The sequence below is a fragment of the Ovis canadensis genome, chromosome 1 (assembly GCF_042477335.2).
Source record: "Ovis canadensis isolate MfBH-ARS-UI-01 breed Bighorn chromosome 1, ARS-UI_OviCan_v2, whole genome shotgun sequence".
Lineage (NCBI taxonomy): Eukaryota > Metazoa > Chordata > Mammalia > Artiodactyla > Bovidae > Ovis > Ovis canadensis.
Genome location: NC_091245.1, coordinates 41118791 through 41131810, shown reverse-complemented (window position 1 = coordinate 41131810; position 13020 = coordinate 41118791). Strand labels below are relative to the sequence as shown.

The 13020-nt window shown below is 44.4% G+C and overlaps 1 protein-coding gene across 9 annotated transcripts in view; it reads left to right on the top strand.

Moving 5' to 3' along the window:
* Nucleotides 1–13020, top strand: part of JAK1 (Janus kinase 1) — a 246801-nt gene that overhangs the window by 201742 nt on the left and 32039 nt on the right. For all 9 annotated transcript variants that reach the window (XM_069593727.1, XM_069593677.1, XM_069593735.1 and 6 more), the window contains 3 exons: nucleotides 5464–5617; nucleotides 8860–9023; nucleotides 10868–11210. In XM_069593727.1, coding sequence (XP_069449828.1) covers nucleotides 5464–5617; nucleotides 8860–9023; nucleotides 10868–11210 — 661 coding nt within the window. The remainder of the gene's footprint in view (nucleotides 1–5463; nucleotides 5618–8859; nucleotides 9024–10867; nucleotides 11211–13020) is intronic.

Below are 13020 nucleotides of genomic sequence, written 5' to 3'. Positions count from 1 at the left end.
TTTTTCTCAGTGGAAGCTGAACCAGATGTACATTCTTTGATAATCATCCTGGGCTGATTTTCTCCTCCCTCCTTACTCACCCTTGGTCTCACCTTGAGAGGTGTGTGTCATGAGAGATTTCATACCTCAGGTTTAGGGAAATGTTCATCCCACCCAGCTGAGCCTTCTGGCTAACTTTGGATTTATTTTTCAGAGTGTAATCCTGTTTCTGTGGCCTGGGGGTTGGCTCTGCAACCCAACATCGAAACATGTATTTGTCTGGGAAGGAGGCTTGTCACTCAGTTCTAGTTCTTTCCCTCTAGGTTTTTAGACTCAGATTCTAGAATGGTAGAATACGGGACTTGGAAGGGACCTGAGTTTGCCTGATTCAGCTCTTCCTATTTTTTAGGGGGAAACTGATGTCCAAAAAAGACAAGTGAGTTACTCAAAGTTACATACATAGTGACTCGTCTTGTTAGCACTAGAATCCTCTTGGTTGGTCATGTGACTGCCTCATGATGAAAAGCTGTCTTTGACAGCTCCCCATTTCTGTTGGGAATTCCCAGGTGGTGCTAGTAGTAAAGACACCCACCCCAACCCCCCATCGCCAGTGCAGGCAATGTAAGAGACCCAAGTTTGATCCCTGGCTTGAGAAGATTCCCTGGAGAATGAAATGGCAACCCGCTCCAGTATTCGTGCCTGGAGAATCCCATGGACAGAGGAACCTGGTGGGCAACAGATCATGGGGTCTCACAGAGTTGGATACACACACACACGTTCCCTTTAGCTGCCAGGAAGTTCATGGCTGCCTCATTTTCGGCACCTTGACTTTGTACCTGACATTGCGCTTCAACAGGATATTGCCTTGTTACCACAAACTCTTTGAACTTGGACAGATCCCACCCTAAGCTAAAACATTTGCATTACAACAAACTATATAATTTTGAAACCTCATCATCTCACCACTAAAGAAGGTGTAATATGAAAATAAATATTGCTGACTATTTCAGGGGAATCCTAGCTCTATTGGGGGCAGTATTTTTGTACTTTAATTATAGTTTTCTGCTTTTAGATAATTTTTTAGCTATTGTTTTATGATTTATCTTAATATAAGGCAAATATATTCTTTATTCCTTTAAGAAACTCTAAATGAATTCCACTATCCATTAGTCAGGTTCTATAGAAACCTAAAGAGAATTTGTTCTATATAATATCTGTACATTAGCTTAGACTATGTAATCATCTGTAGTATAATTTTCTCAAAAACTTACAAGGAAGGCATATCTCTCATTGGTGGGTCTGTCTGTCTGATGATCCCTTCCTCCCTCCTTCCTTCCTGCAGTATTCTTCCACATCATTCTGCAAAGGAATATAGTCCATTATCATATTACATTTATTTAGGTCGTCCTTAATTTTTTTCCATTAGCATGTTGTAATATCAGGAATTGGTGGCCCAGGTTTGATAATTAATTTTGAAAGGCGTGTACAATTGCTGTCTTGAGGGTGCTTACTGGTTTAGTCTTATTAGCGATTAGGTAGATGTTGATTTTTTTTTTTCTTGAAACATTTCCATTGTTACACTAATTTATATATTTTTCTTGAAGTATAGTCAGTTTGTAATTTGTTTCATATGTATAGCATAATGATTCAATATGTTTTTTAACAGATTTACTACTTTACTTTTTGGTTGTGGGGGGTCTGCGTCGCTGCACGCAGGCTTTCTCTAGCAGTGAGCGGGGGCTGCTCTTTGTGGTGGTGTGCGGGCTTCACACTGCAGCGGCTTCTCCTGTGCAGTGTTGGCTCTAGTCTCTCGGGCTTCAGCAGTCGCGGCCTGAGTGCTCAGTGGTTGAGGCTCCTGGGCTCTTAGAGTAAAGGCCCAGTACTTGTGGCCCACAGGCTTAGTTGCTCCATGGCATGCAGAATCTTCCCAGACCAGGGATCGAACTGGTGTCCCTTGCATTGCAAGGTGGAGTCTTAACCATTGGACTACTGGGGAAGCCCTGAGATTCAGTATTTTTTATTTAAAGTTATTACAAAATAATGGCTGTATTGCCCTGTGCCATACAATATATCCTTGTTGCTTATGGAAGATGTTGATTTCGGCAGTCACTGATCTAAAGGTTTTTTTCATTTTAGTGTCTTATTATTTAGAGAGCTAACTATAACTATAACTACTCTAACTATTTAGAGTCTCTAACTATAGGCAATTTCCAGAGATCCAGCCTTGTTTTGGGCTTCCTTCAGCCTTTCTGTAGTGAAGACATTGTACATTGCCTTATCTTGTTGAACATCTTACCAAAAGGCTTCCAAGGCAAGGCTGGTTTCACAGCACTCAAAGACGGCAGCCTTGGGAAATGTCCTTGTCCAGTCCCAAGGTGGTATGCTGGGTGCGTGGGTCTTTATCATAGAGAATCAGTGGGGATGTGGGAAATCCGTGGTTCTTGCTGGTTCAGGGAAAAGTGAAGTCGCTTAGTCGTGTCCAACTCTTTGTGACCCTATGGACTGTAACCTACCAGGCTCCTCCGTCCATGGGATTTTCCAGGCAAGAATACTGGAGTGGGTTGCCATTTCCTTCTCCAGGGGATCTTCCGGACCCAGGGATTGAACCCTCGTAGGCAAACGCTTTAACCTCTGAGCCACCAGGGAAGCCCAACTGTCATCAATTTTGCTCTTTCAGACAGCTTCCTCCACCCTTGACATCCCTTTACCTCATTATCCCAGGTAATCGTCCATGCGTGCTGCATGCTAAGTCTCTTCAAAGAGTCATGTCCGACTCTGCTACCCCATGGACTGGGGCCTGCCAGGCTCCACGTGAGAATGCTGGAGTTGGTTGCTATGTCCTCCTCCAGGGGATCTTCCTGACACAGGAATTGAACCCTCATCTCTTAATGTCTCCTGCACTGGCAGGCAGGTTCGTTACCACTAGTGCCAACTGGGAAGCCCAGAAGTGAAAATGTTAGTTGTTCAGTTGTGTCCAACTCTTTCCGACCCCGTGGACTATAGCCTGCCAGGATCCTCGGTCCATGGGAGTTTGCAGGCGAGAATACTAGAGTGGGTTGCCATTTCCTTTTCCAGGGGATCTTCCTGACCCAGGGCTTACACCCGCATCTCCTGCACTGGCAGGTGGATTCTTTCCCACTGCACTACCTGGGAATCGTATCTCTTTGTGAGAGGCCTGCTTTGAGCCTTTGTGTATGGAGTGCTTGGCACATAATTAGCACTTGGAAGCTCTTAAGTTACTCTCTTCATCATCCCATTTAGACCTCTCACCTGTCTCCTCCCAGGCAGGACCTCCCAGAACTTATAATAGATCACTAGCTTATTGTATGAATGATGGGAATGCTCCATTTTGGTTTTCCCTCAGTGGTCCGAGGAGTCTGCCATGGCCTTGTCCCTCTTTTTCTGCCCCAGCTTCAGATTTCCTGCTTAGCTGCTGGAGCTGGTTCACCTGTTACTTTATGTCTGCCCAGGGCAGCCAATCCTAGAGGAGTCCTCCTGGCCTGTGCTCTGTTCTGCCCTTGAAGAGCAGGCTTCTCAGCCTGGGGGCAGCATGGATGCCAGCCTCTTGGGCAGCTGAGAGCTACAGGCTTCTACTTTCACGTAGGAGGGTATAGACGGGGACAGTCCTGTAGCTGCAGTTTATGCTACATGTGGACTCTGTAGATATATGGCTTTTTTCTGCCTGAGAGAGAGATGCCAAAGGCCACAGTCAAGTTATTAGTCACTTTGGTAAGTTACATAAAAGATGGGTTATATAGAATCACTGGAAAGTTGTAAAATGTTGATTTTACCTTTAAAGTAACTTCTTACCCATCCCTCCCATTTTAATGACTACTTCTTGAATTAGGTCATTCATTTGCTGTTCATACATCCAACAAACGTGTATTAAGCACCTGTTCTGTGCCAGGCACTGTGGATTTAGTGATGAGCAGGACAGCTGAGGCCTCTGCCCCACGAAGCTCACGGCGTTGCCCAGGTGGTTGCCGCAGGAACCTGTTGTCTCTCGGCCTCTCTCATTTCAGTCCATCTTCCAGGGGGATCCTGCCTCACGTCAGTTTGGCTCGTGTGGTTTTCCTCTGCCTTCTGTGCCTGGTCCAGACTCCATAGCCTGCCTGGTGTTTATTTATTCTAGTCCCGACTCCCCTCCCAGCCCTTTACCCTTCCCTGCCGCTGCCCCTGGCAGTGGGGGCAGTTTCTCCGTCCTTGGGCCTCCATTGTGCCTTACCTGAGATTCTCATGTTTAAGAAAAACTTAGCTGTGAGGCACAAGGCCTAGGGTTCACAGTGTTGTTAGATCCCCGCAGAAGTGTGTTAATTTCGTTTTAGTTAAGAAAAAAAGTAATCCAGCCTGAATTATATTCATCTTTATACCACCACAGTTGTTATATTTATATTTACCTTTAATAAGGTACTGCTACTTTGACATTACTGTTGCATTTGACTGATTGCCTCTAGAAAGGGGATTCACAGCAGGCAGGGGCTGTGCCTGAGAACCCCTTGCCTTCCAGAGCCTGGCCGGGCCCTGCATGCCCCAGGTTCTGCCAGGACAGCTCTCTGACGGGTGCCTGGGTTTAATGGCAGCTCCTTTTGAGGAGGAGATTTTATTTGTTCCTTCCTTATGCTGTCATGGTTTTTCCTCAGCACATGGGCCTGTCAAGGGAGAGAGACCCAGGGACCTGCTGAGTCTGTAACCGAAAGCTGTCCTGGATCAGTTTGGCTTATTCACCTTCATACCTTCCAGAATTCCTGGTGTTTCTGTTACAGTGGCAGAGAAAAGAAGTAGTGGAGAAAACAGGCTCTTGGTCTTAGGTCACCTCCTCTCTTGGAACCTCAGTTTCCTCCTCTGTAAAATGGAAGTGGCGAAACATAACTTGTACAGTTACTGTAAACATTAAGTAGCATATATGAAGTGTTCATTAGGCCAGGGCACTGCAGCTGATGCTTGAAATAGTGTGCATGTATTTCTTCTGTTTTAAAACTTTGTTCACTGTAAGATAAAGTATCAGTAACAGCAATCTGAGAAATAGGAAACACTGCTATATTAACTGTATGACTTAACTGTGTGATAAAGCTAGATTTCAGAGATATTAAACTGAATGAAGTAGGTCTTAGATTCAAGGTAGGCTGGCATCACTAAAGGTGGAGCGAGTGGCTGGGCTAACATCTAGTTCTAGTCAGCAGTGTTTAGGAAGACACAGTGGAAGGTCAAAGGTGCTATCTCCATGATCTTAAGGAAGTCACTTTATCTCCTTGAGTCATAGGCGAGGTTCTGGCAGGACGCTCTTCACAGAGTGCTAGTAAGAATGAAAGAAAAGAACCTTATAAACAGTGAAGTGCTTACCCAGATGAAAGGTCTATCTGTTTGCTTACTTCTCAGGGAAGTTTAGCCTGTGGCACTGATCACCCTGGGTAGAACCAGGACACTGCTCCCATGCACACCAGGGTCCTCTTTCCCATGATTAACCTTCATCTTCCTGCCTTTCAGGTTCTATTTCACCAACTGGCATGGGACCAATGACAACGAACAGTCAGTATGGCGACATTCTCCAAAGAAGCAGAAAAATGGCTATGAGAAAAAAAAAGTTCCAGATGCAACACCTCTCCTTGACGCCAGCTCACTGGAGTATCTGTTTGCTCAGGTAAGACGTTTGGGCCCAGGGGAGCCTGGAGTTTGTGGAGTGGGTGAGACATGGCAGTGGTCAGATTCCCTGGCACAGCCGACCACGGTGGCCGCTTAGATGCTTTATGACCTGTTCTGTGGGTTGTTCTCGTCAGCCCTGGACTTACTCCCAGTGAGAGGAAGGGAAGGCAGTTCAGCATCCAGTGGGGGCTGGTTATCCCACTTGTGGGCCTTTCCCCACCCCTTTTCCCCCAAACCCCATTCACTTCCTCTCTGTGGTGCCTCCTGTGCCGAGAGCAGAGGGGAGCTCTAAGTGAGGGAAGGTGTCATTGAGCAGGGTTGGTCATGAAGGTGCTTCTTAGCAGTCACAGAGGGCAAGGAGGTAGCTGCTCTGAGTCATAGCGGTGGTGAGTGGAATGGTTAGACACTAGAGAAAAGCCAGGAAGTGAATTTCAAGTCACCCGAATTATATTAACCTGAGATAACTAGCATTTTTGTTTGTGTGCTTCCTGATTTTATCATCCAGATATGTACCATGCACTTGAGGTATCTGAAAATATCTTATTCTGAGTGTCTGTGTACTTTTGGCTAAGCTACTGTCTTGTGGTGAGCCAAACAGACATAGTCTCTGCAAGCCCCAGATACTTAATTGAGTTGGACAAACGAAACAAGCAGATAAAATGATACATAGATAATACACAAGGAATTGTGAAAAGTTCTATGAACGAAAAAGCTTTTGTCGTAAGGAATATGGGGAGGGAGGTTTGAATGGGGAGAGCTCATTTAAATAGTATAATCAGAGGTCTCTCCAAAGAGGTGGCATTTGTACTGAACCTTGAAGAATAAAAAAGTGTCTGCATTTCTCAGGGAGGGGTAGGGAAAGCATTTCTTTGGAGAGGAGCAGTTTTTCAAAAGCAGCACTGCTGACACTTTGGGCTGGATAATTCTTTGTTGTAAGGCACTGGACACTGTGGAATATTTATGCACACCCTGGCCTCCCCGCTCCTTGGGTGCCAAGTAGCATCAGTGTTGTGGCAGTTGAGGTGGACGGAAATGGATGGATCTGCGATTAATTTTGGAGATAGACTTGATATGATTTGCTGTGAAGTTGGATGTGGAAGGTTGAGGGTATTGGAAGCATCGAAGATGATTTTGAGATTTCCGTTTTGGGCAGTGTCAGACAGATATTGGAGTGATTCCCTGCATAGCAAAGAGTGGACACAGCAGATTGGAGAAGGGGGGATGGAAACCAGGAGCTCTCTTTCAGAGATACCTATGAGATATGTAAGTGGAGATTCCTGGTAGGAAGTTGAGTATGAGACTGGAATCCAGAGGAAAAGCCAGCCTTCATTTAACTAGTCATTGGTTCTAAACCTTTTTCTTTTTGTTTTTCCCTGTTACACTATCACTGTTACAAAACAGCCTCAAACATATTTCTGAATATGTGTTCTCCATATTATTTCCTTAGGATATAGTTTTTCACATTTGGGTTTTGTGTCACAGTCGCCATCTGCTCTACAGCTTTAGTTACTGATTGCACTTTGCATACCGTATCTGAGGAGTGGCCTCAGAGACTGCAGAGAAGTGAAACAGCACAGCCCTGGGCAGACACTGTGTGGAAAAAGTAAAGTGAACTGGCCATTTTCACACTGGCCTTTCTGAATCCAGCCTCCCAGTTTTATACATATTCGTGTCTGAGATTAATTCTTTTACCTTTTTGGAAGAGAAAGTGTAAAGAAAGAGTGCCCCGTACTTCAGGAGTGAGTATGAGATTAGAATCTGACATTTCAGAGCTTCAGGAATGAATTACTTGAGGTAGTTGTACAGTGATGTTTACAGAAAATCACAGCCAGACAAAACAGTTTCGAATTTTGTTCTCGTTCACATATGCTGCTGGCAGAGATGATTGTTGTTGGTCCTCAGTAATTTATAGAAGTGGTCAGTGTCCTGTTCTCGCTGACAGAAACCAGAAGTCCTGCCTTGAAAAAAGGAGAGCGGCAGTGGTGAGAACCCTTCATCCAAAACCCATTAAAGTTGCTTCAGGGAAAGCGAGTGTCTTCCTGATGTAGGGCCACCACCCCAGACTTCATGTCTGTCTCTTTCCAAGCTGGAGAAAGACTAACAGTCCCTTCCTGAGAGCTTGGTCCGCTTGCAGTCGGTGAGCAGAGACCGCGTGTGACGGTGGCTCCGTGGTGCAGAGCCGCAGCCCTGTAGTCGCATCTGGTCTGATACCGACTGCCCTCCGCCTCTCACCACATGCGCGCGCTCAGGAGGTCCCTGGCGCCCACAGGGCTGTTATACTTGTCTTGGTTTTGGTAACTACTTGAGGTTATGTATTTCCATTTGTTCTTCTTTCTCTTCTGGAGTCTCCATGAGATCAGGGATGTGGTTTGGTCTGCTGTTAGCACCTTGAATAATATCTGGCCCATAATTAGTTCTTGTTAGTCAATAATTACCAACAGAGTGAGTTATGTTATTTACCCTTTGGGTGCCTTAGATTCCTCATCTGTTAGGCAGAGTTGGTGATGTTAGCATCCCCCTCATAGGGCTGTTGTAAAGAGTAAATGAAATAGTGAACGAGGAACCACGCGCAGTGCCTAGCACTCAGGGCAGGGCTTAGTAAAGGGGACTGAGCAGCCGCGGTGGCATCATTACTCTGTACAAGACAGGTAGGTATTGGCCACTGCTTTTTAGTTTTCATTTTTGTTTTCTGAAGCCCTCATGGACTCTTGGAATGTGTGGCATACCTCCATGAGTGAAGGGTTGTATTTTGAGGATACATTTCACTATTAGGAACTTTAACAACAGAGGTTGAAAAAACTCACGTGTGGTCATAACCCAGTGTAGAATCTGGATTCCTTCTCCTTTCTGTCAATCTACATCAGGAGGGAGGTGGGTGCTCAGTTCATTGTGGAGCTAACAAATGATCAAACCCCAGCCAGCTGTTACCTCCCATGCCCTGGTGCAGTCCAAGCCTAGTACATGCTACTTTTTACCATCACTTCCATGGGAAGCCCTGTGGAGGGGCTTATTGACTTTTAAAGGAATGAATTAACCTGGGGAGAACATTTCCCAGGCCCTTTCATGCCCAACTATTGAGAAAGAGGTGCCAGGGAAACTCTAAATCTCATTAGTCTCATTGCTGTACTGTATTTTGGATAGCACTTCACTGTGTGGGGAACCTTCCTCCTAAGATCAGAAATGTGGGTGGATGCTTAAAACTTAAGTGGTGATTCATTTCTTCTCATCTTTGCTCCAAAGGGACAGTATGATTTGGTCAAATGCCTGGCTCCCATTCGAGACCCCAAGACGGAGCAGGATGGGCATGACATTGAGAACGAGTGTCTGGGGATGGCCGTGCTGGCCATCTCCCACTATGCCATGATGAAGAAGGTGCAATTGCCAGAACTCCCCAAGGACATCAGGTAAACCTTCCTGCTGGCTGAAAAACTGATTGTGGGGATGGTGTTATTTTTATACATTCTCATACACCTCAGTTGTTGGCTGACTACTGCTTTCTGCAGAACCCAACTTTTTTTAAGAATATTTATGATAAAAGGTAGTACAATTATAATTGTGCCCTGAATTTGAATGTTGGCTGACGACCTCAGAAATTTGTATTAGGGTGAAAGTTCTGGGCTGGGTCACCAGTCAAAAGAGTGGCCCACATGCCCGTCCCCTTGCTCTCTGCCCATGCTGGGCATTGGCATCTGTCCCTGCACTTTTTCCTTTTGTGCTGGATCTGTCCTAAAATCTTTGATGCAGCTCTAATGCAGCTGCTATCATTTCCAGCCTGTACTGGTTCACTGGAGAGCTGTTAATTCCAATGTGAAGCATGATCAGCTGTTACCTTAAGAAAATTGTATTTACTTAAAATTATCATTTGCAAGCAGGTCCTTCTGAAGGAATATTCAATCTGTATAACTTCCACCTATCTATGAAATACTAATATAATTTTTATTTTATTTTTTTGGCCACCCACCCATCATGGGGGACATCTTAGTTCCCCAGCCAGGGATCAAACTGATGCTCTCTGCAATGTAAACACAATCGTAACCATTGGGCCACCAGGGAAGTCTGGAAATATAATTTTTAAATCAATGCGCTATTGTGTTTGTCCCAAGACAGTCATTTTAAGAGGGGATTATTTCTAGCCATGTTATCTGTGATAGGTGGCATGCACCTTCTTGTAAGGTTACATCTCGTATCTCCCTGCTGTTGACCAGAGTCTGGAGCAGATCAGGAGGTGCTCCTCAGAAATGCAGGGACTGGTGAGACACACGCTACACTGCTTTCTCCTGTTTCTGTGGCCTTTGCTCTGGGCACCTTCTCTTTATTTTGCATGAGGCTAAAGTTAAAAATAGCTCTCCTCTGACCTTCCCCTCTGTTACATTAATCTAAAAAAGAAGTTACAGTATTTGTTGGGGACGAATTTCAAGCTCCACAGTTTTCCGCTGTTGTGAAACTATCAGTGCGGCAGGGATTCCCCTGTGCTGGGTGCTTTCTCAGGCTGAGTCTCCCCACTCGTTTGACCGCCAGCGGACTTGCTCTCTTTTTTTCTCGGATGTTCATACCCCTCTTGAAGCTGGGTCTTGTTCTCACAGTGTATCCACTTGCTGTGATTCTTAGTCATAGATACTCTCTCATTAGCACCTGGATGGTTAACTAATCTTTCACTCTATCTGTTGATCCATTTAATGTATCTGGGACATCTGCCCACAGCAAACACTGGGTCTTTTGTATTTGATTAGCTTTTATGTGTGTTTCCTATTTCTTATAAAGGCAGCCTGTGATCTTTATAGAAAAACTGTCAAACAGATGTGCAAGTAGAATGTGTGGAGCATCTGTTGTCACGCTTGACGCCTTCCAGGTGACTTTCTAACTGCTGAGGTTCTGGCTGAACCTTAGCAACAGTGTGTTCACGTGAACACCAGTGTACGTGGGAAGGGACAGTGACATTAGCAAACAAAAACACAAAGCTGCCATTTTGCTGCCTGCCTTTGTGACCTGGAAAATCTGATGATTCCTGTAGGAATTTCCATTTCAGTAAAATCTATGGAACAGGTACTTGTCTCTTTTCTTTCAGTCCCTGTTCACCTCCATCTCCCTATGATTATCATCCTGAGTTTTACTTCAAGACCTCTGGGAGTAGAACCTTTCTCATTTGGCAACAGAGAGAAGGAAGGGTTACAGGCTTACGTTTGTTTCCGAGCTATTCTGCTAACCTATACATAAAAAAGAGATTTTTTTCTTTTAAACTTTCTTTTAGCTACAAGCGATATATTCCAGAAACATTGAATAAGTCCATCAGACAGAGGAACCTTCTCACCAGGATGCGGATAAATAATGTTTTCAAGGATTTCCTAAAGGAGTTTAACAACAAGACCATTTGCGACAGCAGCGTGTCCACGCACGACCTGAAGGTGAAATACCTGGCTACCTTGGAAACTTTGACAAAACATTATGGTGCTGAAATATTTGAGACTTCCATGCTACTGATTTCATCAGAAAATGAGATGAATTGGTTCCATCCAAATGATAGTGGAAATGTTCTCTGCTATGAAGTGATGGTGACTGGAAACCTGGGGATCCAGTGGAGACAGAAACCACATGTAAGTGCCGATAGGGGCTGGTTGGAGCATCCTGTGTCACATGGTGTGCTGTCTGTACTCTGCTGGTATTATCTCTGTGCATGTTCACCATCCCTGTCGGCTGAGTTTGGTTCATGGGCTAGAGACAGTGTGTCATTCACCTTTTATTGTGTCCATGTAGCAGTAGATCTAAATAGATATTTATTGAGTTCTGTAGGGAAATAGAGAAATGTAGCATATACAATATGTAATAGTATATAGTAATAGCAGACATTTGGAGAATCCCATGGATTGAGGAGCCTGGTGGGCTGCAGTCCACGGGGTCGCAAAGAGTCGGACATGACTGAGCGACTTCACACACACTTCACACGGCAGACATTTACCAAGTGTTTACCATGTACCAAGTACTTTCCTAAGCAATTTACATGGATTAACTCATTTATTCCTTAAATCTATGAACTTTACTACCGTTTTCCCTACTTTATAGATGAGCAGAAAGAGGTACGGAAATTTGCCCAAGGTCATAACTAACTAACTAACTTTTAACTAATAAGTGATTGTGCCAAGAATTGATTTTAGGTAATTGGCTCCTATTTCAGGGTAATTTTTCTTGCAATTTGGCACTTCTTTTTGAAGTGTTTATTGAATGAGGCAATAGACCAGATTGGTTTAAAAGCATGGGTTTTAAAGCTAAATAGACCTGGTTCGCATCCTAGCTCCACTGTTTATCTTTACATGGCCTTGGGAGGGTTACTACATATATATCAGCCACATATTCATTATTCATCTATAAAAAGGTAACACTTACTGTACTACCTCATAGTGTTGTTGAGAAAACTGTCATTTAGCATAGAGCTTATATAATAGTAAATGGTGTATAATAAATGTTCAGTAAATAATTATAGCTGCTATCATCATTATTTGGGCTTCCCTGATGGCTCAGATGGTAAAGCACCTGCCTACAATGTGGGAGACCCAGGTTTGATCCCTGGGTTGGAAAGATCCCCTGGAGAAGGAAATGGCAACCCACTCCAGTACTCTTGCCTGGAAAATTCCATGGACAGAGGAGCCTTATAGGCTACAGTCCATGGGGTTGCAAAGAGTCGGACATGACTGAGCGGCTTCACTTCTTCTTCTACTACTACTGACATAAAGGTGAAATTTACTTTCTACTCCTGTTTTATTCTCATGCTAAAATAATGCCAAACACTCACCAAGGGCTTTCTGTGTAGTGTGGGTACTGTGTTATTAAGAACCTACCTTCTGCTCTAAGAAGCCTGTGAAGACATAAGATCTCTGTTTTATGGATGGGTAAATGGAGGCTCAAAAAGATGACCTAACTAGTTAAGTAACTGGCAGAGTCAGGATCTTATCCAGATCTCTAGTCTCCAAGACTCTGCTACACAAAATATGTAAGCTTGTGCAGACACGCATGACTCCCCAAGCTATCCAAGCATGGGATTCATACCTGTCCTTGAAAATTCCAACTTGATTATGGCTGTCTAGTCAAGACAGTCAGTGGTAGATTCTAAAAGGAGAAAGCCCATGCTCCTGGGGGGACCTGATTGTAGATGTACACCTCGTGGGCAGTTGTTTCCGCTATGTAAAGAGTTTAGTCAGTGTGTCCTTTAAGGTCTTTTCCAAGGGTAGGGTCCTAAGAATCCTTGGTGGGACCTGAATAAGCCCCTGGGTGCTGACTCTCCCAGTTCCTCCATCAGTCCAGGCACTCTGGCTTTCTATTGCTTGGCTGCAAGGCCCTATGTTGTTTTGCCAGGAGTAAATGAGAAATGCCAATAGAAAATGAGAAAGCTGGCTTCACTCTGTCACTTAT